This window comes from Schistocerca cancellata, chromosome 9, assembly GCF_023864275.1.
Source record: "Schistocerca cancellata isolate TAMUIC-IGC-003103 chromosome 9, iqSchCanc2.1, whole genome shotgun sequence".
NCBI classification, from domain to species: domain Eukaryota; kingdom Metazoa; phylum Arthropoda; class Insecta; order Orthoptera; family Acrididae; genus Schistocerca; species Schistocerca cancellata.
This window is the reverse complement of record NC_064634.1, coordinates 344869538-344897436: the sequence shown is the minus strand read 5'-3', so window position 1 is coordinate 344897436 and position 27899 is coordinate 344869538. Positions and strand designations below refer to the sequence as shown.

General features: G+C 43.5%; 1 protein-coding gene across 2 annotated transcripts in view; it reads right to left on the bottom strand.

The window, feature by feature from the left end:
- The window catches only part of LOC126100251 (trafficking protein particle complex subunit 3), a 34650-nt gene continuing 6751 nt past the window's right edge, over positions 1–27899 (bottom strand). For both annotated transcript variants that reach the window (XM_049910834.1, XM_049910835.1), the window contains exons 2-4: positions 22654–22848; positions 22393–22575; positions 1–1011 (exon numbers count right to left, since the gene is read on the bottom strand). In XM_049910834.1, coding sequence (XP_049766791.1) covers positions 892–1011; positions 22393–22575; positions 22654–22848 — 498 coding nt within the window. In that variant the 3' untranslated portion in view covers positions 1–891. The remainder of the gene's footprint in view (positions 1012–22392; positions 22576–22653; positions 22849–27899) is intronic.

Sequence of the window (27899 nt, the reverse complement as noted above, 5' to 3'; positions counted from 1 at the left end):
CCACCTTTCTCCCTATCCTCTGGAAACTGAGTAGCTACTGCTCAAATAAAGACTATTTAAATTTTTGATGAATTTGCACCACTCCCTTTTTCTTGTTATACATCAACAGTGCTTGCAAAAGTATTTCGTTTTTTATAATCAAATATAGCAAGCCCCTTGTTTAATTTTGGTGGTGAAAATAATATGTGGAGGAAAGAAGGAGAACATGGAGGGGGGATTTTTATAATTTTATATACATATGACAGAGAGAGAGAGAGAGAGAGAGAGAGAGAGAGAGAGAGGGGGGGGGGGGGAGAACGTAAAATAAGTTGAGAAAGCCTAATGACCTCAATTAATTTTGTAAATTCCTGGAAGTTCTTTCAATACTTGGTTTTAAACAACATTTGTTACTGCACCATACAAAATCTACGTAACTAAAATATTGTGGAAACATACAAATCATTAACTACTTCATATGAAGTCCTTACTTGCCTTTAAAGTAAGGTGAAAGCACATATATTTGAATTCAATATCTAACAAAGTAACATACTTCTTGCATCTCCAAAAAATGACTCTAAACTCCATAAATACTGTCATACAGAATACAGTGCTTCAAGGACAAAAAGAAATAATGCTGATGGTTGTCTCAGACAAACAAAGAAGGATAGATGTTCCAATATCACACGATTACATCAGGTTTGCTTTCCACACAATACAAACATAATAGCACACGGGCTTCTTATACCACACATATGTGGTCCTCTCTCCTCGTTTTTGACGTTACAGTTTTGATCCAAACAATGACAAAAAAACCAGCACTTCCACTCCTTCCTGCAGGACAATGGAATGTTGAATATCATGAGGTTTTCTGATGCCTACTGTAATTTCTCAAAAAACTCTCAAGGGTTTCATTCAGTCTTCTCCTGCTGGTATGGCATCTTCTAGTCTCTTCACAAATTTAATGCGCAGTTCAGTTACACTGTCACCCTTCAGCTGATCTTGTACAAACCATGAAGTAACTTCCATTTGCACCTAAAACAAATACACATTATCAATATATAGTTTGCAAACTATTCTATTAGCATTCAAAAGAGCAAAAGTAAGTGTGTGTGTGTGTGTGTGTGTGTGTGTGTGTGTGTGTGTGTGTGTGTGTGCTTTGTTCAGTATCAAATACATGTCATCAATAACAATCAAGGCAAAGTGTAATAGAAATTAATGGTTTAAGTTCTTGTAGTATTGTATCACAGTGTTTCATGAGAACACACTAATTATTCCTAACATGTCAACCTTAATGATTAAGAGACTTAAATATTGAGAGTGAGAATATCCACTTGTAAAAAATAATGTAGAATGGTTAGTGACAATGAATTGCACTGCTGTTGTGGAAGAGGGTAATATAAAGGAAACTAATGACAAATCCTTGTGTATCAGTAACAGATGCCAGGAGTAGATGGCCCTCCCATGCACTCAAACTCATGTCCTAACTGCACAAAGCTTACACCATTTCAAGATGTTGCTCACATTTTCATCTTACTGGTTTGTGTATACTATTTAGGCAGCTGTTTTATAGCTGCAGGTGATACATGGTTTTACTGTAGACTACACATCCAGTGAAAACTCGTCTAGCTAAAAGCAACCTACACGAATTTGACATTACATATAGAGGGTGTTTAGTAAAAAGTGTCATATATTCCTACAGGAGATAGTATCAATCAAAAATAGAAGAAAAATTCCTGTAATGATATATCTGGAAACCAATACCTGTTAAGATATGGGCCAATCTGTCCACTCATTCCCATTTGTCTGTTACACAGGACTAAACACTATTTGCAGAACCATATGTCATCACAAGGCATCCTGACACATCCTCTAGCCCTTCTTTGCAGTGAGTCCTAAATACACCTGGCTCCATTTGAACTGCATCGCATGCATTGCTTACACACTCCTATAATATCTACTCACTATTGATGTTTGTGTATAGACCAATGCCTTTAATTGTCCCTATAATTAGAAATCTAATGGAGTCAGTTCCAATAAACAGAGAAGCCATGCTACTGGACCACAGCAACCAATCCATCACCCACGAAATGTTGTGGTGAGGTACTATTCCATGATACATGAAAATGCTGTGGTGCCCAGTAGGGTACAAACCACAGTCACTTCTGTCTGCAACAGTATCGTTCTCCAATAGTGCTGGTAATTCACTGTGTAAATCGGTGATACACAGCACCTGTTAATCTGTTTGATGAAGTGTATGGCCCAATGAGTCTGTCATAGACAGTTCTTGCCCATACATTTTACTGAAGTGATCCTGATGACCCATGACAGCTCAATGATTTGCATTTGCACGTATGTGTGTACTGTGATAATTTACTTGCCATCTCTTGTGAATCCTGCTTTATCTCACCACTGAAAACTGCTCATTATTTGTCACAAATGAAATAGCCACTACCTCAACAGGTATTGGTTTGCACACACATATAACTACAGGAACGTTTCTTCTAGTTTTGACCAACACTATCTCCTATAGGAATATGTGACACATTTTTTCAAACACCCTTTATTTGAAGATTTTGAAACCCATAAAGCTGTACCTGACTCATATGCAACTAATGGCACTGACATCTCAACTCAATAATTACCAAATGTAAATATAAACAACAGTGGAAAGCTTCAGAACTTCATAACAGTTGGTGTACATTTTTGAACGTTTATGGAACATTTGTGGAAGAAACAACAGCCAGATGTCCTCGCATGGTCATTATTCAAAAAAAAAAAAAAAAAAAAAAAAAAAAAAAAAAAAAAAAAAAAAAAAAAAAAAGGCACTTCCATGAGATTTACCTTTCCTTGAAGATGAAAACTGGTTGGTTGGTTCAGGGTTAAAGGACTTAACACCAATGTCATTGGTGCCTCGGTCAAGAGATAATTCATCTGAAGTTAGTGACATCAGCCAGAAATTTGAGCTTATTATAAAAGTATGTAAGAGTGGTAAAATCAAGGCCCTGAAAACAATATGTATGGCAAAGCTGAGAAATAATTTAAAGCGGAGGGAAATTCCTGTGGGGTCTTCCAGATCTAATCTGTGGTGAGAGAAACCCTACCCACATCTGGCCCCACATCAACCAAATTAAATACAAAGACAGTTACAGATTAAAGGATGCCTTACAGCCAGGAGATTCATAACAATAAAGCGAAAAGGCTAAAAATGTAATGGATATCAGTAGGACCGACAATAAATAATAAAATAAGGTGAGAGTAATAATCAGGTCAGTAGGTGGGTAAGGCCAGTTGAGGGTCACCTGCGGCTTTGCATGCAATGGTGGCAATCCCTCCCACAGCCAGTCACACTGCAGATCTGCTATAGTCAAAGTGTTACATATGGGTAAAGCAAACATTACTTATCAGACTGCTATCCCCATTTGCCAAAGCGGATCTTGGGCAACCCTATGAAATCCCCAAACCACCTTCCCTACCCTCTGGCTCCTACCCTTGTAACCGCCCCCGGTGTAAAACCTGTCCCATGCACTCTCCCACCACCACCTACTCCAGTCCTGTAACCCGGAAGGTGTACACGATCAAAGGCAGAGCCACGTGTGAAAGCACCCACGTGATTTACCAACTGACCTGCCTACACTGTGAAGCTTTCTATGTGGGAATGACCAGCAACAAACTGTCCATTCGCATGAATGGACACAGGCAGACAGTGTTTGTTGGTAATGAGGATCACCCTGTGGCTAAACATGCCTTGGTGCACAGCCAGCACATCTTGGCACAGTGTTACACCGTCCGGGTTATCTGGATACTTCCCACTAACACCAACCTGTCAGAACTCCGGAGATGGGAACTTGCCCTTCAGTATATCCTCTCTTCTCGTTATCTGCCCTCCGCTAATTTCAAGTTGCCGCCGCTCATACCTCACCTGTCTTTCAACAACATCTTTGCCTCTGTACTTCTGCCTCGACTGACATCTCTGCCGAAACTCTTTGCCTTTACAAATGTCTGCTTGGTCTGTGTATGTGCGGTTGGATATGGGTGTGTGTGCGAGTGTATACCTGTCCTTTTTCCCCCTAAGGTAAGTCTTTCCGCTCCCAGGATCGGAATGACTCCTTATCCTTTCCCTTAAAACCCACATCCTTTTGTCTTTCCCTCTCCTTCCCTCTTTCCTGATGAAGCAACTGTTGGTTGTGAAAGCTTGAATTTTGTGTGTATGTTTGTGTTTGTTTGTGTGTCTATCGACCTTTCGTTTGGTAAGTCACATCATCTTTGTTTTTAGATATATATATAGGAATAACTTTATCATTGGGTGACAACAATATCTTCAATCAATAGCCTGCAGACTGCTCATTCAGTCACTACAAATTAAAACATAGTCGAGCGAGATCTGTTTGATAAAATGCATGGCTGTGTCAGTTGCTGTCAGTCCCACCATAAAAAACACTACATGTTACCAGCAACAGACGCTGTCCCTGACTGGTGGGAATTGTAAAAGCATATCCCATCCTACCCATGGTTTTAAAGACCATATGACAGCAGCACCCAGACGTTACTGCAGAGGAATATAGTTCCTGTAGAGGAATGGATGTCGTAAGGTCATAGTGGCACTGAAACTTACGCTTCTTGAAATAGATCAGTCCTGATTCATGGACTGAGTACTAACCAAGGTGAAACATCCGAGGAAACACCGGGAGCACATTTGAAAGAGATTAGGCAAAGGTCCTGGAGAGGGCCTCGAAGTGCATGCCACCTGGGACATCTCATTCACACGCATGTGTCAGGTGGTCAATGCCCTGTGTATGCAGAAAGAACTTGATAAGTTTGATGATAAAGAAATTGACAGATAGTGATTGCATAAGTGAGCAAGATTGGTTGGTTGGTTTGGGGTATAAAGGGACCAAACTACAGGGTCATTAGTCCCTTTTTCCTGACACAAGCAAGGCTCAAGGTACAAAAACACCGAGCACCACACCTAAAAAGAAAATGAATGGAACGAACAACAAAACGGGGAAAACCTACACCACAATAAAAAGTGGAAGAACGTACTAAAACCATAGAGCATATGGTCTGGGCTGGCTGATCACAATAATAAAACAGGATGAGCTAGCCACTCTGCAACACATTAAAATGTCCACCCCAAAAAGACAAGGCGAGATAAACAGATGTAGGGAAAAGATGACCACCACAACAAACAAATGTCAAGAAAGTGTGACACAGTTAAAATGGAGGGAGAGTGGCGACCTTTGAGAGAATGCTAAATGCCCACCCTTATATGGTACGATAAAAAAACTCTCATGAATAAAACATAAAACTAAATCTGCTGTTGAGGCATTGTCGCTTAACACCAAAGGTAGGGTGCTGGGAAGCACACAGAGCGGCTAAAAGAGGGCAGTCCAGCAAGATATAGACGACAGTCATATGTGAGCCACAGTGACACCAAGGTGGGTCCTTGCGACGGAGGAGGTAGCCATGTGTTAGCCACGTATGGCCAGTGCGGAGCCGGTAGAGAACCACAGAGTCCCCGCAAGAGGCCTGCATGGAGGTCTTCCACAAATTCGTAGTGTCCTTAAGGGCATGCAGTTTGTTGTGCATACTGAGATTATGCTATTCTGTCTCCCAAAGCTGAAAAACCTTGCGGCTTAATAATGATCGCAGATCTGTTACAGGGATGCCAATCTCCAGAAGCGGTTTCCGTGTAGCCTGTTTGGCTGGCCTGTTGGCAAGTTCATTTCCTGGGATTCCGACGTGGCCTGGGGTCCACACAAACACCACGGAACGACTGGACAGTTCCAGGGCACAGGTGGACTCCTGGATTGTCACTACCAAAGGATGGCAGGGGTAGCACTGGTTGATAGTTTTTACGCTGCTCAAGAAGTCAGTACAGGGAAGAATCGACTCGCCAGAGCACGAGCAGATGCGCTCAAGAGCACGAGAAATGGACACCGGCTCTGCAGTGGAAACACTGCAGCCATCTGGCAAGGAGTGCTGTTCAATATGTCCTCCAAGAACAAACATGAAGCCAGCGTGACCATCAGCCATTGAGCCGTCACTTCATGGTCCCGGTACATGTCAAGAATTGAGAGGAAGCGACAGCATAGAGCTGCGGGGTTAGCTGAGTCCTTAGGACCATGCGAAAGGTCCAAGCAAAGCTTCGGCTTAGGTGTACGCCATGATGGTGTACGTGAAGGTCCTTGAGTATAGGTGGTAAAGGCAAGGACTCCACTTCAGACAGAAGAGATTGGACGCAAACCGCAATCTTAAGCCCTGACCTGGGCCTCTGATGTGAGAGATGAACCACCGTGGGAAAAGGAGATGGTAATTCGGATGCTCAGGCGAACTATGAATTTGTGCAATGTAACTGGCAAGCAGTTGTGCATGCCTAACCTTCAATGGAGGGACTCCGGTCTCAACCAGGATGCTGGTCAGTGGACTCGTCCTAAAAGCTCCTGTTGTCTGTCAAACGCCACAGTGGTAGTAATGGGTCGAGTAAATGCAACTCTGTAGGCGCCCCTGAACTGCAGAGCGATCTGCACCCCAGTTTGTGTCGCTCAGGCAGCGGAGGGAATTGAAGTGCTGCCAGCACTTCTGCTTCAGCTGACAAAGATGAGGAAGCCACATCAATCGGGCATCAAAAACCAGTCCTAAGAATCGATATGTCTCCACTACAGTGAGTGGATCGTCATTAAGGTAAAGTTCTGGTTCCAGATGAACGGTACGATGACGACAGAAGTGCATGACACACGACTTTGCGGCTGAAAACTGGAAGCTGTGGGCTAGAGCACATGACTGCACCTTGTGGATGGCTCCCTGTAGGCACCGCTCAGCAACACCAGTACCGGAGGAGCAGTACGAAATGCAGAAGTCGTCTGCATACAGAGAAGATGAGACCAATGGCCCAACAGCTGCTAGACTGTTAATGGCCACTAAAAATAGATATACACTCAATACAGAGCTCTGCAGGACTCAATTCTCCTGGATATGGGGGGAACTATGGGAGGCACCAACTTGGACATGGAAAGTAAGGAGCGATAGGAAATTTTGGATAAAAATTGGGAGCGGACCCCAGAGACCCCACTCAGATAATGTGGCAAGGATATGATGTCACCAAGTTGTGTTGTAAGCTTATTGTAAATCAAAAAAGATGGAAACCAGGTGTTGGCGCCTGGAAAAGGCTGTTCGGATGGCAGCCTCGAGGGAAACTAGATTACCAATGGTAGAGAGACCCTGGTGTAAACCACCCTGGCATGGAGCCAGTAGGCCACGTGACTCCAGGTTCCAACAAAACCACCTACTTACCATACATTCTAACAGCATACAAAGAATGTTGGTGAGACTGATTGGCCGATAGCTATCCACATCAAGTGGGTTTTTTACCGGGTTTGAGCACTGGAGTAATGGTGCTCTCTCGCCATTGCGATGGAAAGATGCCATCGCAACAGATCTGGTTGAAGATGACAAGGAGGTGTAACTTGTAGTCGGACAAGAGATGTTTGATCATCTGACTGTGGATCCAATCTGACCCAGGAGCTGTGTCGGGGCAATGTGCAAGGATGCTAAGGTGTGCCCACTCTGTAAATGGAGCATTATAGGGTTCACTGTGACGTTCAGTGAATGAGAGGGCTTTCCTTTTCATCTGCCATTTGAGGGTGTGAAATGCTGGGGGATAATTCTCTGATGCGGAGGCGCGAGCATAGTGCTCAGCAATTGCATTTGTGTCAGCAGATAACATGCCATTGATGTTAGTGACAGTAACATCTGTCGGGGTCTGGTACCCACAAACACATCTGATATTTGTCTAGATTTGGGAAGGTGACATATGGCACCCAATGGTTGAGATGTACCTGTCCCAACACGCCTGTTTCTGTCTTTTTATAAGCTGGTGAAAGCGGGCAAGGAGCCGATTAAAAGCTGTTAGGTGCTCTAGGGAAGGGTGCCACTTGTGTTGCTATAGAGCTTGCTGACGCTCTTTAATGACCTCAGTGCTTCTGGCAACCCCCAAGGGACTGACTTTCACTGGGAGCACCGTAAAGAACATGGGGTCGTATTTTCTGCCACAGAAACAATTGTTCTAGTGACCTGCTCAACTACCACATCGATGGTACATTGTGGGGCAGATTCAATGGTGACACCAGAGGTGAAAGCTTCCCAGTCTGCCTTGTTTAAAGCCCATCTTGTAGACGTTTGGGGGAATGGTGCTGTGGGAGTGACAAGAAGATGGGAAAGTAGTCACTACCACACAAGTCACTGTGGGCTCTCCAGTGGACAGATGGGAGAAGTCCTGGGCTGCAGAGGAATAAATCAATGGCCGAGTAAGTGCCATGAGCCACATTGAAATGTGTGGGGGTCCCAGTATTTAGGAGGCAGAGGTCGAGTTGAGACACGAAAGTTTCGACATCTCTACCTCAGCCAGTAAGCACAGCACCACCCCACAAGGGGTTATGGGTGTTAAAATCTCCCAAAAGTTGGACGGATTTAGGAAGTTGATGAATCAGTGCAGCGAATGCGTTCAGGGGTACTGCACCATCTGGAGGAAACAATGCAGACAGCCATTTCCTATGTCGTACTTAATTGACAGCCACAGCTTCAAGAGGGGTTTGAAGGGGAACAGGTTCAATACATACTGAGTTCAGGACATAGACACAAACTCCACCTGACATTCTAATATAGTCGCTACGGTTCTTGTAATATCCCCTATAGCCGCAAAGGGTAGAGGTCTGCGTTCCTGGGAACCAGGTTTTCTGGAAGGCAATGGAGAAAGCAGGTGTAAAGCTTAACAGTTGCCGTAGCTCAGCCAGGTGGTAGAAAAAAACCAAAAAACCACACCAATTCCACTGGAGGATGACATTATTGTGAGGCTGGGAAGGCATGAAGCATGCAAGGAGACAGGTTACACCTCAGGGTCACCTGCTGTCACCGATTGAGTATTTGTATCCATTCCTATGGAGGATGAGGCATCAGTGAGATTCAGGGCCTCAGGGGACACCGAGATCTCCACCTCATCCACGGATGTAGACTTGGTAGGGAGTGGTGGTGCTGGGCCCACTGGAGGGTCCTTTTTCTTAGCAGACTTCTTTGTTTGCTTGACCTTTTGCTTCTCTTACTGAGCAAAAGTTGGTGACATCAGGACTGAAGAGGGAAGATTCAGGATTTAGCAAGGAAAATGTCTCTTGAGCTAGTGTGGAACATGCCAGTGACCAGTCGTACTCTATGATGATGGACTGGATCCAATAATTTCAAAGCTGAAGATGCTGCTGAGTCATAAACCTGGCAACCATAATCTAACTGTGACAAGACCAGGCCCAGTATATATGGAAGATTGTAGCATAATCCACAGCCGTGTCAGATTTTTTTTTTCAATCAGAAGTCCCAAAACTCAGGACTGTGCAACAACATTCAAGCGTTGGGTAACCTAGCTGAGTTCTGGATTGGGATGGGTCATTGTACGGTGACAGCAATGCATGTCATGTGTTTTTGAAATAGAGAAATGGAAGCTATTGAAAAGGGTCCAAGTGCAGGCAGATGGCACCTGGGAGCTAATGAAAAGCTAAGGCTACATATGGGAGCTTTGCCAGATTTAAAAGTTGTTGACATACAGAACAGGAGTGATCACTCATTGTCAGTGATTAGGAAGAGTGTAACACTCAGCACAGATCCCTGCAGGACACTATTCTCTTGGACCCCTGGGAAGCTGAGTGATATACCAACTCTACACCAAAACAACTGGTGGGATAAAAACTGCCTAATAAAGTTTAAGTCCCAGTCATGAAGGGTAAGTAAAATGTGATGGCACTGAGTTGTGTTATAAGCCTCATGTAGGTTAAAAAGAGTGTACTGATGTGTTGTCATTTAGAAAAAGTCTGTCAGATTGCTGATCCCAACCTAATGAGATGATATGTTGCGGATTGTCCCTCCTGGAAACCACACTGACTGAAGGCCCCACAATCTGAGCACCCAGCACAACTGTCAGACTACCATCCTTTCAAGAAGATTACAGAGCTGTGAGGCTAATCATTTGATAGCTGTCAATGGACATTGGGATTTTGCCTAGTTCAAGGACTGGGATAACGATACTGAGGAGTGAAAACAGCTTCCAACCAAATAAGCTGAAGACCCTGAGAAGGAGTGTTTGAGTAAAATTCAGATGTTGGATCATTAATTAAGAATCGATCAGGGCTGGCACCATGTTGTACAATGAGTCAAGGGCCTGAAGCAGTTCCTAACAGTTAAATGTCCATTAGATAATTCAGCGTGATGGGGGATAAAGTATAAAGGGATATATTCACCTTGTCTTTTATGCAGTCAACAGCAAACTAGGTCATAGGTGTTCTGCAAGAATCTACACATGGGTAGATATACTGGCATGAAGGAAGTGACCAAGGACAATATGTTTAATTAGATAGTGCACCTTAGCATGGAGCCACTTAAAAGTGATGAGGGCGATCTGTGAACGATGTCACTTGAGGTATTGCAGGGCTCTTTGATGATACTGAATAGCTTGCTGCAGTGTCTTTGGTACACCATGGCACTAGCCAACAGCTGAGTGGGCTCATAGATAGGGAGATGGTGGTTCCAGCAATGTGGGTGAGAGCATCAAAGAAGTCTTCCACAACCTCATCAATGCAGTCTGACAAGGAGGGTAAAGATGATGGTAGAGGTGTACAACTTCCAGCTGGCTCTTTGAAGAGCCCACTGTGGTTTGAAGTCCCTCAAGCCACAACAATAAAGCGACAGGATCATTTGAAATTTGTCACTGTCACAAAGATCATGCACAGTGACCATTGTAGTATGCCATGAGGTTGGGGTAAGAGATCACAAAGTTGGTAGCTGGAAACGTGGGTGGCTTTAAAGTGGGTAGGAATACCATAGATAAGAAGACATAGATTGAGAGTGGAAAGAAGCTGGTCAAACAGAAGGTCCCTTTCAGGTGAAGCAGTAAAGTACTGCTGAGAAAAGGGGGAGGGGGGTTGTTGGATTAAAATTTGCATCTCAAGGTAGTAAGTAAGTGACCTCCCTAGACGTAAATAAATATTATAAATGCTGACCTCTGGAGTAATTTGTACTTGCACTGCTACTACTTTCAACGAGATATGTGAGGTAACCCACCAATGCATGACATTTATGTGAACCAATGTACAGGCCCCTCCAGGTGATCTCTTGGGGCCAGTATGGTTCCGACAGAATACACAATAACCTCACAGAGACAGAGAATGGTCATCAGTGAACTGTGTTTCTTTGAGAGCAACACAGATCGTGAAACAAGAGGACATTAGTTGTTGTAGTTCTGGCAGGTGACAGTAATATCCATTACATGCATTTCCACTGGACCATAGCGTTGAGTGTCTAGTGGTTAAAGGGGGCATGAAAGGGTCAGGAGGACAGGTCGTGTTCCATGATCATCTGTCACCAGTGGGGATGGAACAACCTCAACAAATATCAATTTGGAATCTAATAGCATGGGAGGATTTGGCATCTCCTGGGTCACTGTAATAGCATTCTCTTTGATTCTTCTTTTTCTGTTTCACATCTTTTGGTGGTCTCAACTCATGAGGGCATATCTGTTGTGGGTGTAGAAACGGAAGAAGAGTGGGCAGCGCTAGGACCCACAAGTTGTGGCTCCGTCAGCAAGTGGTTGGTGGTGGGTTGCTGATCTGTGGATTTTCAGAGTGAAGGTTCCTGAATGGGTGTCCTTGTCACGGGTAGACACTTGAGGAGGAGGAGGATTCTTCTCTGACCGGGTGCAGGATACTGACTATGGTGCTGCAGGAATCATGAGAGGGGATGGTCTATTGCCCCCATGGTCAAGTTAAGTGTGTGACCACAGAGAGTGATGTCAGGGGAGTACATGTGCCAGGTACTGTCAATGACCTGGCCACAGTGGTCGCAAAAGTCAATATCACAGAGACTGAATACAAACATATTTTTGCCAAGCTTCAAAATGTGAGAAGTGATTTGTAACCTTCAGTTCTTGGATTTTATGTTCCTTCATAAAGGTAATACAGTACTGGGTGGTCATTCGCACAACTCAATTTTCATGAGTGGCTGGCAAGTCTGCACAAGCTGGGTTGTGTGAACACAGGGAAGAAATATGCATGAAGTGCTGGCATTTAAAACATCACATCAAGGATGGGAAATATGGCTTCACATCGCAGCAGTAAACCACAATTTTGACCTTCTCTGAAAGCAAATCCATTTCTAAAACAAGCATGAATGCACTGGTGTCAAACTTGTTGTCTTGCAGGCCTCGACATACAAAGTGGATCGCTCGCTCTCCAAGTGTTTGTGGAAATCTTCATATATCTACAGTATTAAGTCCTGGTGAAAAATTTATCCTTATACCATGTTTAAGCCCTTGTTGAGCATTATGGTAAAAGGTACATCACCAAGTTGTTTCCAAGAGAGTAAAGTTGGGACTGGGTAGAATCTTAATCATCTTAATGAAGATGAAACCATTTCTTAATTTACTTAAGGAAGATAGCTCACCATATATGTTTTTAATATTCTCCACAGAGAACATTCGCTAAGTAGAGTGACAAGCACAGAACAGGAACTGAGAATAGTAAATATCTGCAAGGCATTTGGTTTTGTTTCTCTTCCACTGTGTGGTCAAGGAGGTAAAGTTTCTAACATGTTAATGATTGTGGTCTGTCTGAAGAGATTTCCAGAGCCTCAAGGCCACTGGTTGATAACATTGTTTGTTTCATGTTGTTAAATACCAGCTATGATGCTGCCTACTCTGAATGAGGATTCTCCCCAGAGGTGCCACCCAGCCAGAACAAAGGCTACCTGGCTTGATGAACAGTGCCCAGAGTCCCAGTGCTCCCAAATGGACAGGCACCTACTTCTTGGAAACCATGTAGAGGTGACAGCTTGGGTATCAATAGTGTGAACCCTGCATGATCTGGAGGGAGTGGAGGATGGAGGGGGGGGGGGGGGGGGGGGGGGGGGCGGGCTTACCACCGTGTTAGTACCTGACAACCCCCCCCCCCCCTGCATATGTACTGGCTACCATGCTGGGTAGTGGGAGACTTTCCTCGCATGGCCCATACAGTCTGTAAAAGAATTTGAAAACCTAGATGAGGGGATCAAATATAAGTTAAACTAAATATGTCATGTAAAATAATGGGACGGGGTGCGAAAAGCCATAATAGGAATCCTAAAAGCAAGCTAGGTTGTCTGCAAGGAATCTGTCCTACAGAATAATTCTGAGAAGGTACAGTCAGTGAGTAAAACTGCTGAACGGGAAAGGAAGAAGTATAGCAATGGCTTGAGGCCCATCACACACATACTCACAAAATAGTTATGACCCCTCCCCAGACTAATGAAAATTGATGCGGAGTGAGTGGACGGACACTTCCTAATGTGACACTTGTTTTATTAACTAATTTGAGTCATGGCACTGAAAGCACAAGCTGGCTAATGAAATGTAGTACACGATCTGTGTAAGGTTTGCTAAAGTTACAACAGGAGACTGACAAACACTTCTGTGTTAGTCGTCGTGTTGAGGCTTCTGCTTAAGACTAAACTCAAGACTGGCCCTAAGCATTGATGAAAGGACTATTGGCTAAACATAGTCGAAAGGTGTCATACGAGATGCCACCAGGTCCAGCCTATACCTGTAATGGTATGTCCCAGTCAAATATGGTTCAGGCTTTCCACTCAACTCACATGCATGGGGCCAAGATCAGTTCTGGGAACAATGTTGCAGGTAGTGCACTTGGTTGAAACTCTCTGAACATACTGTTCTTCTCAACCATCTCTTCCAGTCACTGGAATGATCCACTTATGATCACAGAGCCCATGTGATAAGCATTGTTTGTTTCAACGTGCACCACAATCTGCAGTAAGTTGCACCCTGTATCCCCCAATGGCTGCAGAAACAGTCTCTTCAACATCTTTAAGGGGGGATGTACAAGAAAGCAAGCAAAATTGTGACAAAAATTTTATTGAATTTTCATTTACTACATGGTGTTGAAATTTTAGTTCCTGAATATTACACTGCAATTGTACACCTCAGTGTGATAAAAATAATAAATAATGAAAATTTGCATGGGGCCATTCCCCTTTGTTGTTCTTTCCTCATATTATTTATTCCTGGGGTGTTTTCTTCCAGTTTTATGCAGTCACAATGTGTGGAATATTTTGATGTTTAGCAGATCCAGAACTTCTACAAATGTGTGTGAAAGAAAAAAAAGACTGAAATCATAATGATAGGAAAACCACACCTCATGACTACATTTATTTCGACGATTGCCGATGAAGTTGCAATGTATGACATTTGTTTAGTTTTTAACTATGCTGTCCTTGGCAGACTACAGATTCTACAGTGGCTAGGATTTGATCCATGAGCTGTAACACTGTTGATACTGAAGGAAATCGGTAACGAGAACTGACACAGATCACATTATTGTAACCTAATAGGACAAGCAAAGAAAAGACTATTTAAGGATGATGAGGAAAATGCATATGGTTTGCACTAGTTCACCAAGATAATGAATGGCCTAATACACTGAAGTGCCAAAGAAACTGGTATAGGCATGCGTATGCAAATACAGAGATATGTAAACAGGCAGAATATGGCACTGCAGTCGGCAATGCCTACAGAAGACAAGTGTCTGGCGCAGTTGTTAAATGAGTTACCGCTGCTACAATAGGAAGTTATCAAGATTTAAGTGAGTTTGAACAGGGTGTTATAGTCGGCACATGAGCGATGGGATACAGAATCTGTAAGGTAGTGATGAAGTGGGGTTTTCCCATACGAGCATTTCATGAGTATACCATGAATATCAGAAATCCAGTAAAACATCAAATCTCCGAGATCGCTGCAGCCTGAAACAGATCCTGCAGGATTGGGACCAATGACGACTGAAGAGAATCATTCAATATGACAGAGTTGCAACACTTCCGCAAATTGCTGCAGATTTCAGTGCTGGGCCATCAACAAGTATTAGCGTGCGAACCATTCACTGAAACATCATTGATATGTGCTTTTGGAGTCAAAGGCCCACTCGTGTACCCTTGACGACGGCACAAACAACACTCTACCCCTTACCTGAGCCCATCAACACTGACACTGAACTGTTGATAACTGGAAGTGTTGTGGTTGGCAGGAGAGCCAACACCGTGTTACTAGAGGAAGGCACGTGTTTTAGCTCACGCAGGCTGGCGTGAGGTCTGGAACAGGACAAGGAAATTAGAATTTAGAAAAACGGACGTAGCTGGTGGAATACTTAACTTTAATCCGTTAATGATGAGCGTCGGTCTTGACAGTACATGATTCACAATATCAATAGTAACTGATAATGGCGCCTTGCTAGGTCGTAGCAAATGACGTAGCTGAAGGCTGTGCTAAACTATTGTCTCGTCAAATGAGAACGTAAGTAGGCAGTGAACCATCACTAGCAAAGTCAGCTGTACAACTGGGGCGAGTGCTAGGAAGTCTCTCTAGACCTGCCGTGTGGCGGTGCTCGGTCTGCAATCACTGATAGTGGCGACACGCGGGTCCGACGTATACTACCGGACCGCGGCCGATTTAAAGGTCGTGACACAACATGAAGCATGCTACCTGGTCGGGCGAGTTTCATTTCAAATTGCATCGAGCACATGGACGTGTACAGGTAAGGAGACAACCTCATGAATCCATGGACCCTGCATGTCAGCAGGGGACTGTTCAAGCTGGTGGAGGCTCTGTAATGGTGTGGAGTGATATGGGACCCCTGATACGTCTAGATATGACTCTGACGGGTGACACGAACATAAGCATCTTGTCTGATCAGCTGCATCCATTTATGTCCATTGTGCATTCTGATGACTGTATCACCCCACATTTCTGCTGGCCACCAAACTCCCCAGACATGAACACTATTGAGCATATCTGGGATGCCTTGCAACTTGTTGTTCAGAAGAGATCTTCACCCCCTCATACTCTTACGGATTTATGAGCAGCTCTGAAGGATTCACGGTGTCAATTTCCTCCAGCACTACTTTAGACATTAGTTGAGTCCATACCATGTCATGTTGCGGCAATTCCACATGCTTGCGGGGGCCCTACACAATATTAGGCAGGTGTACCAGTTTCTTTGGCTCTTCAGTGTATAAAGACTGTCAAAGCTTTGATTCTGGTTTCCCATAACTTACATTTTCGAACTTTATGTACCTTTTCCTCGCAAACCACTGGCATTATAAAACTTAAATTTGGCATGTAATTAGCCAATGCTATAGTGAAAAACTCTCTGGAAGGAATTTTCATTTACTACAATAGTATGGCTTTTATGTAAGAGAAAAGCCCTAAGATTACAATTTTTTCACAGAAATTTGGAGAGCTGTAGAAATCTAACAAAAGAAGATATTAATATTCTGGTCCACAGATATTCGTAATAATGGTATATCAAACTTTGCACAAAAATACATTAATTTTGCTCCGACAAATTTTTCAAGAAAGGTACATTTGTACTCACCTTCTTGAAAAATTACAATTGTTTATTATTAAAAGTTTGTAACTTCAATAAGCATGAAAATGTATGTATGCTTCCATATAACATGCCTTAACAACTGTGCCAAATTTAGTTACACTGCCGCCTTGAAAACTTTGGACTTTATAAGGGCCCCCCCCCCCCCAAAAAAGTATTGCAACTTCGCATACATCCCCAGGATCAATGGATGCTTGCTAGCTACTGCATTTCCCTAAAGGGTACATTTCACCTGACAATGATTAGACCCCTTCCCTTTCGCACTTGCCTCTCTTGACACAAGAAGTGAGCCTCACTGGCAACGTTTCAGTTTCGGTGGAAGGCAGAACCTCTAACTTGTTGGTTATATAACATAAATGGATAGATAAAAAATCTACTCACCAAATGGCAGCAGGAGAACACATATATAAAAAAAGGTTTTACTCGTGCAAGCTTTCAGAGACTGTGGCTCCTTCTTCCAGCAGAAGGGTTGAAGGGGGAGGAAGAGGGGTAAAGGGGATGGAACTGGAGAGGCTAAGGAAAAGGGGTAGAGTTCAGAAAAGTCACCTAGAACCCTGCATCAGGGGAGACTTACCGGACAGAATGAGAAGGAAAGACTGATTGCTGGGGATTGCACTGGACGAGATCCCGAGAGATTAAAGGTGGAACACAGGATAATATGCAAGACAGAGATTACTGCTAAAACATAGTGAATGAGTTAATAAGAGTGGAAAGCTAAAAGCATTGCATGTAAAGAGATGGTGAAAAATTGACAGGTCAGAAAATAAAAAAGTATAAAACTAAAACGGAGTGAAGAAAGTAGTAGTTACTGTGTAGAAATGCCGAGATGGAAGAAATTAATGTACATTAAGGCCAGGTGGGTGGCAAGAACCTAGGGCATGTTGTAGTGCTACTTCCCATTTGTGGAGTTCTGAAAAATTGGTGTCTGGGGGAAGAATCCAGATGGCACGTGTGGTGAAACACGCACTGAAGTCACGACTGCCATGCTGTAGAGCACACTCTGCAACAGAATATTTTGTGTTGCCACTGTACACCCTCTGCCTGTACCCATTCATCCTAACTGATAACTTGGTGGCAGTCATGCCAATGTAAAAGACCAAAGAGTGTTTACGCAACAGCTATTATATCACTTATGTCATTTCACAGGTGGCTCTCCCTCTGATAGTATATGTTTTTCCAGTTGCACAGCTGGTATAGGTGACAATAGAAGGGCGCATAGGGCAAGTCTTGCAATGGGGATGGTCACAGGGTAGAAGCCATAGGGTAAAATGCGTGCAGAAGGAGCGTAGGCTAGGACAAGGATACTGCGGAGATTGAGAGGATGACAAAAAGGTATTCTAGATGTGGCGCGCAAAATCTGTAACACAATGGATCTCATTTCAGGGCATGATTTTAGGAAGTCACGGCCTTGTCGCAGTAGCTGATTCACACATTCAAGACCAGGATAATATTGAGTGACGAGTGGCGTGCTCCGAATTTGTTTCTTAGAGGGATCAGCAGTAGCAGGATTGGATGTGATGGCCCAGGAAATCTGCTTTCAATCTAGGCTGGTGGGGTAATTGAGCCCTGTGAAGGCTGAGATGAGACTGGTGGTGTACTGCTGTAAAGAGTCTGCATCCGAACAAATCCATTTATCTCTAATGCCAAGGCTGTATTGGAGGGAACATTTGACATAGAAAGGATGGTAACTGTCCGCAAAAACCGTTGTTTGTTAGTAGTTTTAATGTGGACAGAAATATGCAGCTGGTCTTCGGTGAGGATGAGATCAACATCAAGAAAAGTGGCATAGGATTCAGGATAGGACCATGTGAAATTTAATTGGGAAAAAGTATTTTTAGAGATTCTAAGAATTTTAAGAGGTTAGCCTTGCCATGAGTTAATATGACACACACATCATCAATGTAACTAAACCAAACCAGGGGCTGAAGGCTTATGGATTCCAGGAAAGGGAGGGAGGGAGGGCGGGTGGGTGGGTGGGCGGGCGGGTTGTTTGGATTGGAGAAAGGGACCAAACTACGCGATCATCAGTCCCTCCGACCTTGGAATAACTAAAACCGATAAAGCCTCACATTATAAGAGGGAACTACAATGGCTATAAAATTACAAATTATTGACAGAGAAGGACGGAAGAAGGTGGAAGAAGACAGGAGGGAAAGAAAGTGTCTAATGACAGGGGCATGAAGGGAGAAGCACAGGTAGACAAGATAGATACTCACGATAAAACAGACCCCATAAAGAAAGGAGTGGGAAGGCAGAGGGTGGGGGCGAACCACCAGGCCCAGTCGTAGCCAGTCCAATCGGGGCGAAGGGGGAAGCAAGACGGCCTGTCATCCCCTCCACCCACTAAGGTTGAAGGTCCCACCCTTAAATAAAATGATAAAAACCCTCATAATGAAGAAATCATAAAACTAGATCAGTCACTGAGGCATTGTCAGCTAACGCCAGGGGTAGCAAGTCAGGAAAGCTAAAAGTCCGGCGCAGGGCAGCTAAGTCAGGACAGTCCAGTAACAGGTGAACCACAGTCAACAGTGATCCACAACAACAGAGAGGGGGGTGGGGGGTCCTCACGATGGAGGAGATAACCATGAACCATGAGTCAGCCAAGTATGGCCGATGATGTGGAGCCAGCAAAGAAAGACAGAGGCTTTATGAGAGGCCCGTAAGGAGGACCACCACATAGTTGTAGAATCCTTTGTCACCCTGAGCTTGTTTGGCAAAGATGGGTGTCCACCACCTCGAGGGATTGGCCATTGAGGAACAGGTCCGGATGGGGATGGACTGTACGGCGACGGCAGAAATGCATGACACACGACTTGGCCACCGAAAAACTGAGCCATGGGAGAGAGTCCAAGATTGCGTCCACTAGATTTCCCCCTGTAGATGGTGCTCTGCAGTGCCCATGATGGAGGAAGTGACGTAGATACAAAAATCATCAGCATATAAAGAGGGGGACACTGTTGGCCCAGCAGCCCACCACCAGTCCATTAATGGCGTCGAGAAAGAGAGGGACACTCAAGCACAGAACCCTGTGGAACCCATTATCTTGCCAATGGGAAGTGCTGTAGGAGGAACTAACTTGGACCTGGAAAGAGCAACAAGAAAGAAAGTTACGGATAAAAATGGGCAGAGCGCCACGAAGGCCCTATTCAAGAAGGGTGGTAAGGATGTGGTGGCGCCAGGTGGTGGTGTAGGCTTTACGCAGGTCAAAGAAGACTGCAATGAGGTGTTGCCGATGGGCAAAAGCCAACCGGATAGCAGACTCCAGGTGGATTAAGTTATCCACCGTAGAGCAGCCACAGCGAAAACCACCTTGAGTTGATAACAAAAGGTGCCGGGATTCAAGGATCCAAAACAGTCGCCGACTCACCAGGCGTTCAAGGAGCTTGTAGAGGGTGTTGGTAAGGCTAATTGGACAGTAGATATCCAACAAGAGGTGGCTTCAACACCAGAATAACAATGCTTTCCTGCTAATGGGTAGAAAATACCCCCTCACTCCACAATCTGTTGAAAAGGGTCAGTATACGACGGTGGCCAGCCAACAATAAGTGTTGGGAGCATTTGGTTATGTATCCGATCCGGTCCAGGAGCCATGTTGGGACGAAGAGCAAGGGCGCTGTTGAATTCCCACTCACTAAAAGGGGCATTATAAGGCTCCAAGCAGCGAGAAACGAAAGACAAAGGCCATCTTTCCGAGTGTTCTTTCAGGAGGAGGAATGTGGGCGGATACTGAGTCAATGCAGAGGCCTGGGCAAAGTGTTAAGTGAAATGCTCTGTGACAAAGTCCTGATGAGTAAGAACAACACCATGCACAGAAATTCCTGCAACTCCGTTGGGAGGATGATGGTCAAAAATTCGCACGGGTTTCGCCCAGACTTGTGAGGAGGGTGTGTGCGGTCCTATGGCAGCTACATATTGTTCCCAGCAAATCTGTTTCTAAAATTTGATTAGGTAATGGGCCCAGGCACAGAATCATTTAAAGATCAGAAGGAGAGCAGTAGAAGGGTGCCGCTTGAAGCGGTGAAGAGCACGGCGGCGGTCTTTTATGGCCGCAGCAATTTCCGGAGTCCACCAAGGAACCATCTTCTGACGGGGGGAGCCCGAAGAAAAGAAGGGATCTGTGGAAAGAATGGTGGCAGTCAAAGTCTGTGTAGACTCATCAATACTACTGTGTGGTAGTACAGGGGGGGGGGGGGGTGGTAGCAGAGGAGAAGGCACCCCAATCAGCTTTAGAGCAGGCCCACCTGGGAGGGTGATGGAGCGAGATATACTGAAGGAAGGTCAAAACAATCGGGTAATGATCGCTGTCACATAAGTCATCGTGGACACCCCACTGAATGGAGGGAAGAAGGCCAGGACTGCAGATGGAGAGGTCAATGGCAGAGAAAGTGCCATGTGCCACACTAAAGTGTGTGGGAGTGCCAGTGTTTAGGAGACGGAGGTCAAGCCCTGCCAGAGCAGCTCCAACTGTCCTGACCAGGGCAGTAGTCATGTGACTACCCCAAAGAGGGTTGTGGGCATTAAAGTCCCCTAGAAGCAGGAAGGGCGAAGGGAGTTGTTGAAGAAGGGGGGTTAGGGCAAGGGACGTGGGCGGCCTCTTAGGCAGGAAGTAGATATCACAGATTGTGATTGGAGTGGCCAGATGGACCCTGGCAGCTATTGCTTCCAGAGTGGTGTGGAGGGGAATCCATTTACTAACAATGTCATTGTGGACCAATGTGCAAGCACCACCAGAAGCCCCCAAGGGGCCAATTCGGTTTCGACAGAAAGCATGGAACCCAGGAAGGGTGGGTGAGTAAGAATTGACAAAATGGGTCTCCTAGAGAGCAATGCAAGCAGCACTGTAGGATGAAAGAAGAGGCTGCAACTCTGGGAGGTGACTCAAACAGCCATTACAACTTCACTGGAGGATTCTCAAGCTGGAGTCCAAGTGGAAAGCGAACGGACCGGAGCCGATCACGCCCCCAAGCTGCCATCTGTCTCCGATAAGGATGGGGTAATGTCCATATAGGTGGGGTCAGACTCTGTTGGTTCATTGGCTGGAGGAGAGGAAGGCGGCACCTCAGGGGGTACCAGAGGGGCCTTGTCCTTGTTCTTGTGTTTCTGCTTCTTCTCTTGTCAAGGAAGAGAAGGGTAGACTGCAGTGAGGTTGGGTACAGAATTACACCAGGCAGTCTTGGTGCCCACGGGCCATGGATCGCGTGGCCGATGTGGAGCTGCAGATCGCCTATTATGCCTCTGGGTACTGCCATGGCTTTGAATGAAAATAATCATGTTTTTGTCTTTAAATGGATTGGCCATCTCAGACTTCAGTCAATGCATATTCATTGTTCTATCAACACATTTTGTCTCATTCCTGCATAATGTGTGCATTATACACTAGAGCACCCATATGAGAGTTTGAAAGGAGGGGATGGAGGCTAGAGCCTGTAAGGAGAGGATTGGGGGCTAGACCTGGCAGTATGGAGTACTTTTAATTTTTGGAGGACCAATAGCGACTTTTAAGTGGCCATAAAAATGTTCTAGATATGATCTGCTAAAAACCTGTGTAATACAGACTTTTAAATCTTTATTTCAAAAGAAAAGCACCTGACTACACTCTATTTTTTTCATTTACCTGAGAGCAGTGGACAGGGGGAAGGGGGAGGGGAGTGTGGGCCCCCATGTGTGGGTGCCCTTGTTAAGATATGAAAGTATTTCATATCTTACTTGTGTAAGTTTTTTGGGTATCGCACAGTATCAGTTCTGAAAAGCTATTACTGGAGAAACCAACGTTTAGGCCACAGTTACAGTCCCGAAACATTGGTTTCTCCAGTATAGTTTTTACAATATGACATGGTACAATACTCAGAAAAATTTTATGTTAACTACTCCATGTTTACTTGGGCATTTTTGCACTTGCTGATGACTGCAAACCAAACATAAAAAAAAAACAACATTGAAAATTGTTTCTTACCATTTCACAAGCTCCTCTGATGACACCAGTGAGAATGTTTGCGTATTTCAGTGTCAGGCAATGATCTGGTAGCTCCACAAATTCTGTTAATGGATTACTTTCAAATTGCAAAGAAAACTCATCTCCAGCTGGACTCCAGTTTGTAATTACAGGGGTTACACCCAGAAACAGCCTGAAGCCCATCTAAAATGATTATTTTCTGTTACCATAACATAATAAATGTCTCCAAAATAAAAGTGAAATGTACATATGTTGAGGTACCTGGATTTTTTCTGCAGTGTCACGGAAATCATAACACCTTCCAGATGCAGTACGAGCAAGGAAGTCTTCTATTAACCGTACACCAATATTGTAACCCATTCTCTCCAACTGTTTGTTAACATCCTCAACATTTTCATAATCTTTCATCAACTGAGATACCAGTGCTCCATATGTGAGGGTAAACAGCTCCGAATTCTGAAATAAAAACGAAATAAAGATTAAAGTGAAATTCTTTATTGGAAAGTCTAATTAATAGGCTTCTGAGAAGTGCATTTCCGTTGCAAAGCTTTACAGTTGCTTCAAGCCAGGTATCCACACTTTTGACCTCTATAATTCTGAGCTCACACAAACAAATAAGATATAGGCCTCCTGATATTAATGATGAGTAAATTAAGAAAGACATAACGACACACTGGACTCTAATCCAGATGGGCTATACCTGTATGTCCATTCTCACACACTTCAGTTGGAGTTGGCTCAACATGCAAGTTTCAATATATTTCAAAATAATCAAACTTCTCTACTTGGTGAATTATAATTTAACCTGCTTTATTCTATAAGTAATTTCCCTTGTGTTTCTGTCACAGTTTCTCGTCTTAGCAAAACTGCCATAATAATTAATGTTGGAATTCATGTTTTCTTTTCAAATGTCTTAGCTTTCATTTTAGAGGGTATCTTGCCAATGTCAAAAGAACAGATTTTCTTTTACTTTGTCACTGATTTTGTATACATGTGTTAACTGTCATAATTGTGAGTACCCTGCCTCATTAGTTTGAGTTTTTGCATACTGTTCATTATGTCCATAACACATCACACTTTCTTCTCGATATCAGTCCATGTAATTCTCCTATCTTGACAAGGTGCAGTAGAAATTTGATGTTCCAGTCACATCGGGCGTTAAATTTAACCTGGGAAGTTTCTTCATGTAGGCTATTTCAACAGAGTCATCCTGACAGAGAGAACTGTGAGCAACTCCCCCTCCCCTAATACAGGACAAGCTGTTAATTCTTTACAACACTCAGGTGACCCAAATGAAAATAACTGGAGTTCAAGGCTTTTTAGAGCAGAGTCTGAAATGCAGCAGTTGATTCAGTTAGCTGAATTTTAACATAGTAACATGTTTTAGTGTAGTAACAGGACTGAAGGGAAAGCTTAACTTAATTGTTATTATTTAAGAAGACATGAAAAATTCAGTATTACTGTCAGATCAAGTCAGAATTGCATCTCATTGCTTACATCTGATTTATTAGTAGTGTGTATTGTGGCAACAGCTGCAGGCAGTGTGGACTACACACTTTGGATTGGAATGTCACTGGCTGATCTATAAGGTAAAATTGCAGTAACAAAGGCAAGAAATGTTTAAAAATGTGTACTATGAAAACATAATATTGGCTAGCGAGTAGCAAAAGACAGAATTGAGAACAATGACTTGTAAGAAATTCATAGGCAATGAGAAAAGAAAACTGAATGATGACGATGAAGGCGGCGGTAGCAAATGTTCTAAGAGCAGTCACAATGTATACACAAGCAGAATTGTAAAGGGTGGGATAGTAGCTGAGTGGCTGTGGAGTAGCTACCAACATAGAGGAGGGCACGAGGATGTGCATGTGAGAGTTTGGATTAGCATTTGGGAAAGTTACCTGCTGTTCCAGAGACATTGTGTCACATGGAGAGAGAGCTATGGGATGGAAGAAGTAAGTACTAATACTTCGCAGTGGATGGTGCTGAGTTACCATTACACACAAAGTAATTTTAAAGAGTAAATAAATTCAAGTAATAATTTATGTGGAACAGAATTAAGAATGTTTTAGCACACTGTTCCATGTTAATAAAGTCAAATCCCAAATGGAAAACCTCTTCCCCTGAAGATCTGAGTATAAAACGTTTATGTCATCAGTTTAAAGAAATATGCACTAATAACAGGGTGGCAAGACTGAGGAAGACCATGGAGATATATCAGGGAAATTAAATTAAACAGAGACAAAAAAGTCACAGAAATATCCGACAGTCAATCTGAAGAACAAGAAAATGTGGTTAGTGACATCACTGTTGCAATTCCAAGATTTCACAAACACTAAGATGTTCAGTTAAATGTTGCATGTGTGGCAGAGAAAAACTAGTGGCCTGATACAGTATACTACAACAAAAATAGCGATAATATTGAAAACAATCTGTGGACTGTAAACCAATGAAAGGTACAATCCACACCAACTTTTTCGATGAAGAAACAGGCAGGATTCGTGCATAAACAGTAGTAAAAGAGTAACCAGAAATGAAGTAAGTAGAAATGTTGGCATAGAATATCTACAGGGCTACTACAAATGATTGAAGTGATTTCATAAATTCACTGTAGCTCCATTCATTGACATATGGTCACGACACACTACAGATACATAGAAAAACTCAAAGTTTTGTTCGGCTGAAGCCACACTTCAGGTTTCTGCTGCCTCGAGAGCGCACTGAGACAAAATGGCGACAGGAGCCGAGAAAGCGTATGTCGTGCTTGAAATGCACTCACATCAGTCAGTCATAACAGTGCAACGACACTTCAGGACGAAGTTCAACAAAGATCCACCAACTGCTAACTCCGTTCGGCGATGGTATGCACAGGTTGAAGCTTCTGGATGCCTCTGTAAGCGGAAATCAACAGGTCGGCCTGCAGTGAGCGAAGAAACGGTTGAACGTGTGCGGGCAAGTTTCACGCGTAGCCTGTGGAAGTCGACGAATAAAGCAAGCAGGGAGCTAAACGTACCACAGCTGACGGTTTGGAAAATCTTACGGAAAAGGCTAAAGCAGAAGCCTTACCGTTTACTATTGCTACAAGCCCTGACATGTGATGACAAAGTCAAACGCTTTGAATTTTCGGCGCGGTTGCAACAGCTCATGGAAGAGGATGCGTTCAGTGTGAAACTTGTTTTCAGTGATGAAGCAACATTTTTTCTTAATGGTGAAGTGAACAGACACAATGTGCGAATCTGGGCGGTAGAGAATCCTCACGCATTCGTGCAGCAAATTCGCAATTCACCAAAAGTTAACGTGTTTTGTGCAATCTCACAGTTTAAAGTTTACGGCCCCTTTTTCTTCTGCGAAAAAAACGTTACAGGACACGTGTATCTGGACATGCTGGAATATTGGCTCATGCCACAACTGGAGACCGACAGCGCCGACTTCATCTTTCAACAGGATGGTGCTCCACCGCACTGCCATCATGATGTTTGGCATTTCTTAAACAGGAGATTGGAAAACCGATGGATCAGTCGTGGTGGAGATCATGATCAGCAATTCATGTCATGGCCTCCACGCTCTCCCGACTTAACCCCATGCGATTTCTTTCTGTGGGGTTATGTGAAAGATTCAGTGTTTAAACCTCCTCTACCAAGAAACATGTCAGAACTGCGAGCTTGCATCAACGATGCTTTCAAACTCGTTGATGGGGACATGCTGCGCCGAATGCGGGAGGAACTTGATTATCGGCTTGATGTCTGTCGAATCACGAAAGGGGCACATATCAACCATTTGTGAATGCCTAAAAAAACTTTTTGAGTTTTTGTATGTGTGTGCAAAGCATTGTGAAAATATATCAAATAATAAAGTTATTGTAGAGCTGTGAAATCGCTTCAATCATTTGTAATAACCCTGTATTTCTTGCCTAAGGGCTAATAAACGTAAAAGTGAATATGAGAGAAAAGCATACATTTTGTGGCTACACTAGCAATAGTTATGTCAAATGTAACTCACATAATAATTTTTCAAAAGAAATCTAAGGTATTGATATGTAACAATGTTGACCATCTGGAATAAGTATGTTCTGATCAAGGTAGAGGCATATAAGACTCTTCAGTTGTTTGTAACGCAAAACCTTACCCGTTGTAGATAGTGTACTGTAATGAGAAACAAATATTGTTCGCACAAACAATGCTGACACTTGGCGTGGTAGCTGATGGGAGTGTCTGCAAAGGCATTTTCCATTTACAGCCCCTTCCATCAGCCAGTGCGCCGAGTGTAAACCTTGTTTGCACATTTAATACACCATTTTGACCTTTCATACAGAACAACTGTGCACCTCAGTGTTAAACTATTTGGAAAAAAATCAAATGTGTAAACCCAAATCTAAGTGAAAATGCATTTATCTACATATGCATATGTGCCCATATCAAAAACAGGTAATACATTTAGCTATGTTAATGTAAGTACATCAAAGAAGGAATTTATGGGATTACCTATGTTAAAAATAGGTAAGATAAAGTAGCTTTACACAATGGCTGGCAAGTCAGAAGTTCACATGGACAAACATTTCACACAAAATTAAAGAATTATAATTTGTGTTACCAATTAGCAATCTTAAATAAGTCAAAATTAGTAGATACATGTTAGCCATCAATCTCCTCAAGTATGAATTGTAAATAAAAAAATTGTCATCAGATCATATGGGTACACTGGCATCATTAGTGGAAAAGACTTTGTATCAATAAGACCAGCATAAATCCTCTGGCGTGTGAAGGCCTTCAAAGAAGGGCACTTCTTTTTTACATTACAAGGAGGTCACTAGAGGTGGAGTACAATCTGAGATTAGGGAATGATGAGGAAGGAACTTGGACACTCCTTTCAAAAGAACCATCCCAGCATTTGCCTGAAGTGATTTAGGGAATTCACAGAACACCTGAATCAGGATGGCTGGACACAGGTTTGAACCATCATCCTCCCAAACGCACAACGTCGTCTTGCTGCAGAAGCTGAGGAAGTGCGCCGGGAGTCTTGATGTGTGTTGACAAGAGATACACCGCCGAAGAGCAACATCTCACCTACGGAGAGGGTAGTCCTCTGGAACTTGGGAGAAGACCTGGATACAGTGGTACTTAAACCGGACAAAGGTAATGCTACTGTTTTAATGCTACGAGAGGACTATATTAATAAGATTAATTTCTATTAAGCGACTCAACATATCGCAAAAAAGATAACGATCCTACTACCCGAGTGGCGAGGAAAACAGCAGAACTTCTGACTAACAGTTCCTTACCAAAGGAGGTAACTAAGAAACTGAAACCAAATAGTTCAGTTCCACCTAGGCTATATGGATTGCCAAAGATTCACAAGGATAACATGCCATTATGTCCAATTGTAAGTAATATTGGAGCAGCCACTTATGACTTAGCAAAGTATTTGGCATCTTTGCTGAGACCAATGGTAGGGAAGTGGTCTGTGATGGAACCACAGAAAGACAATTGCATTAATATCGATGCGGTGAG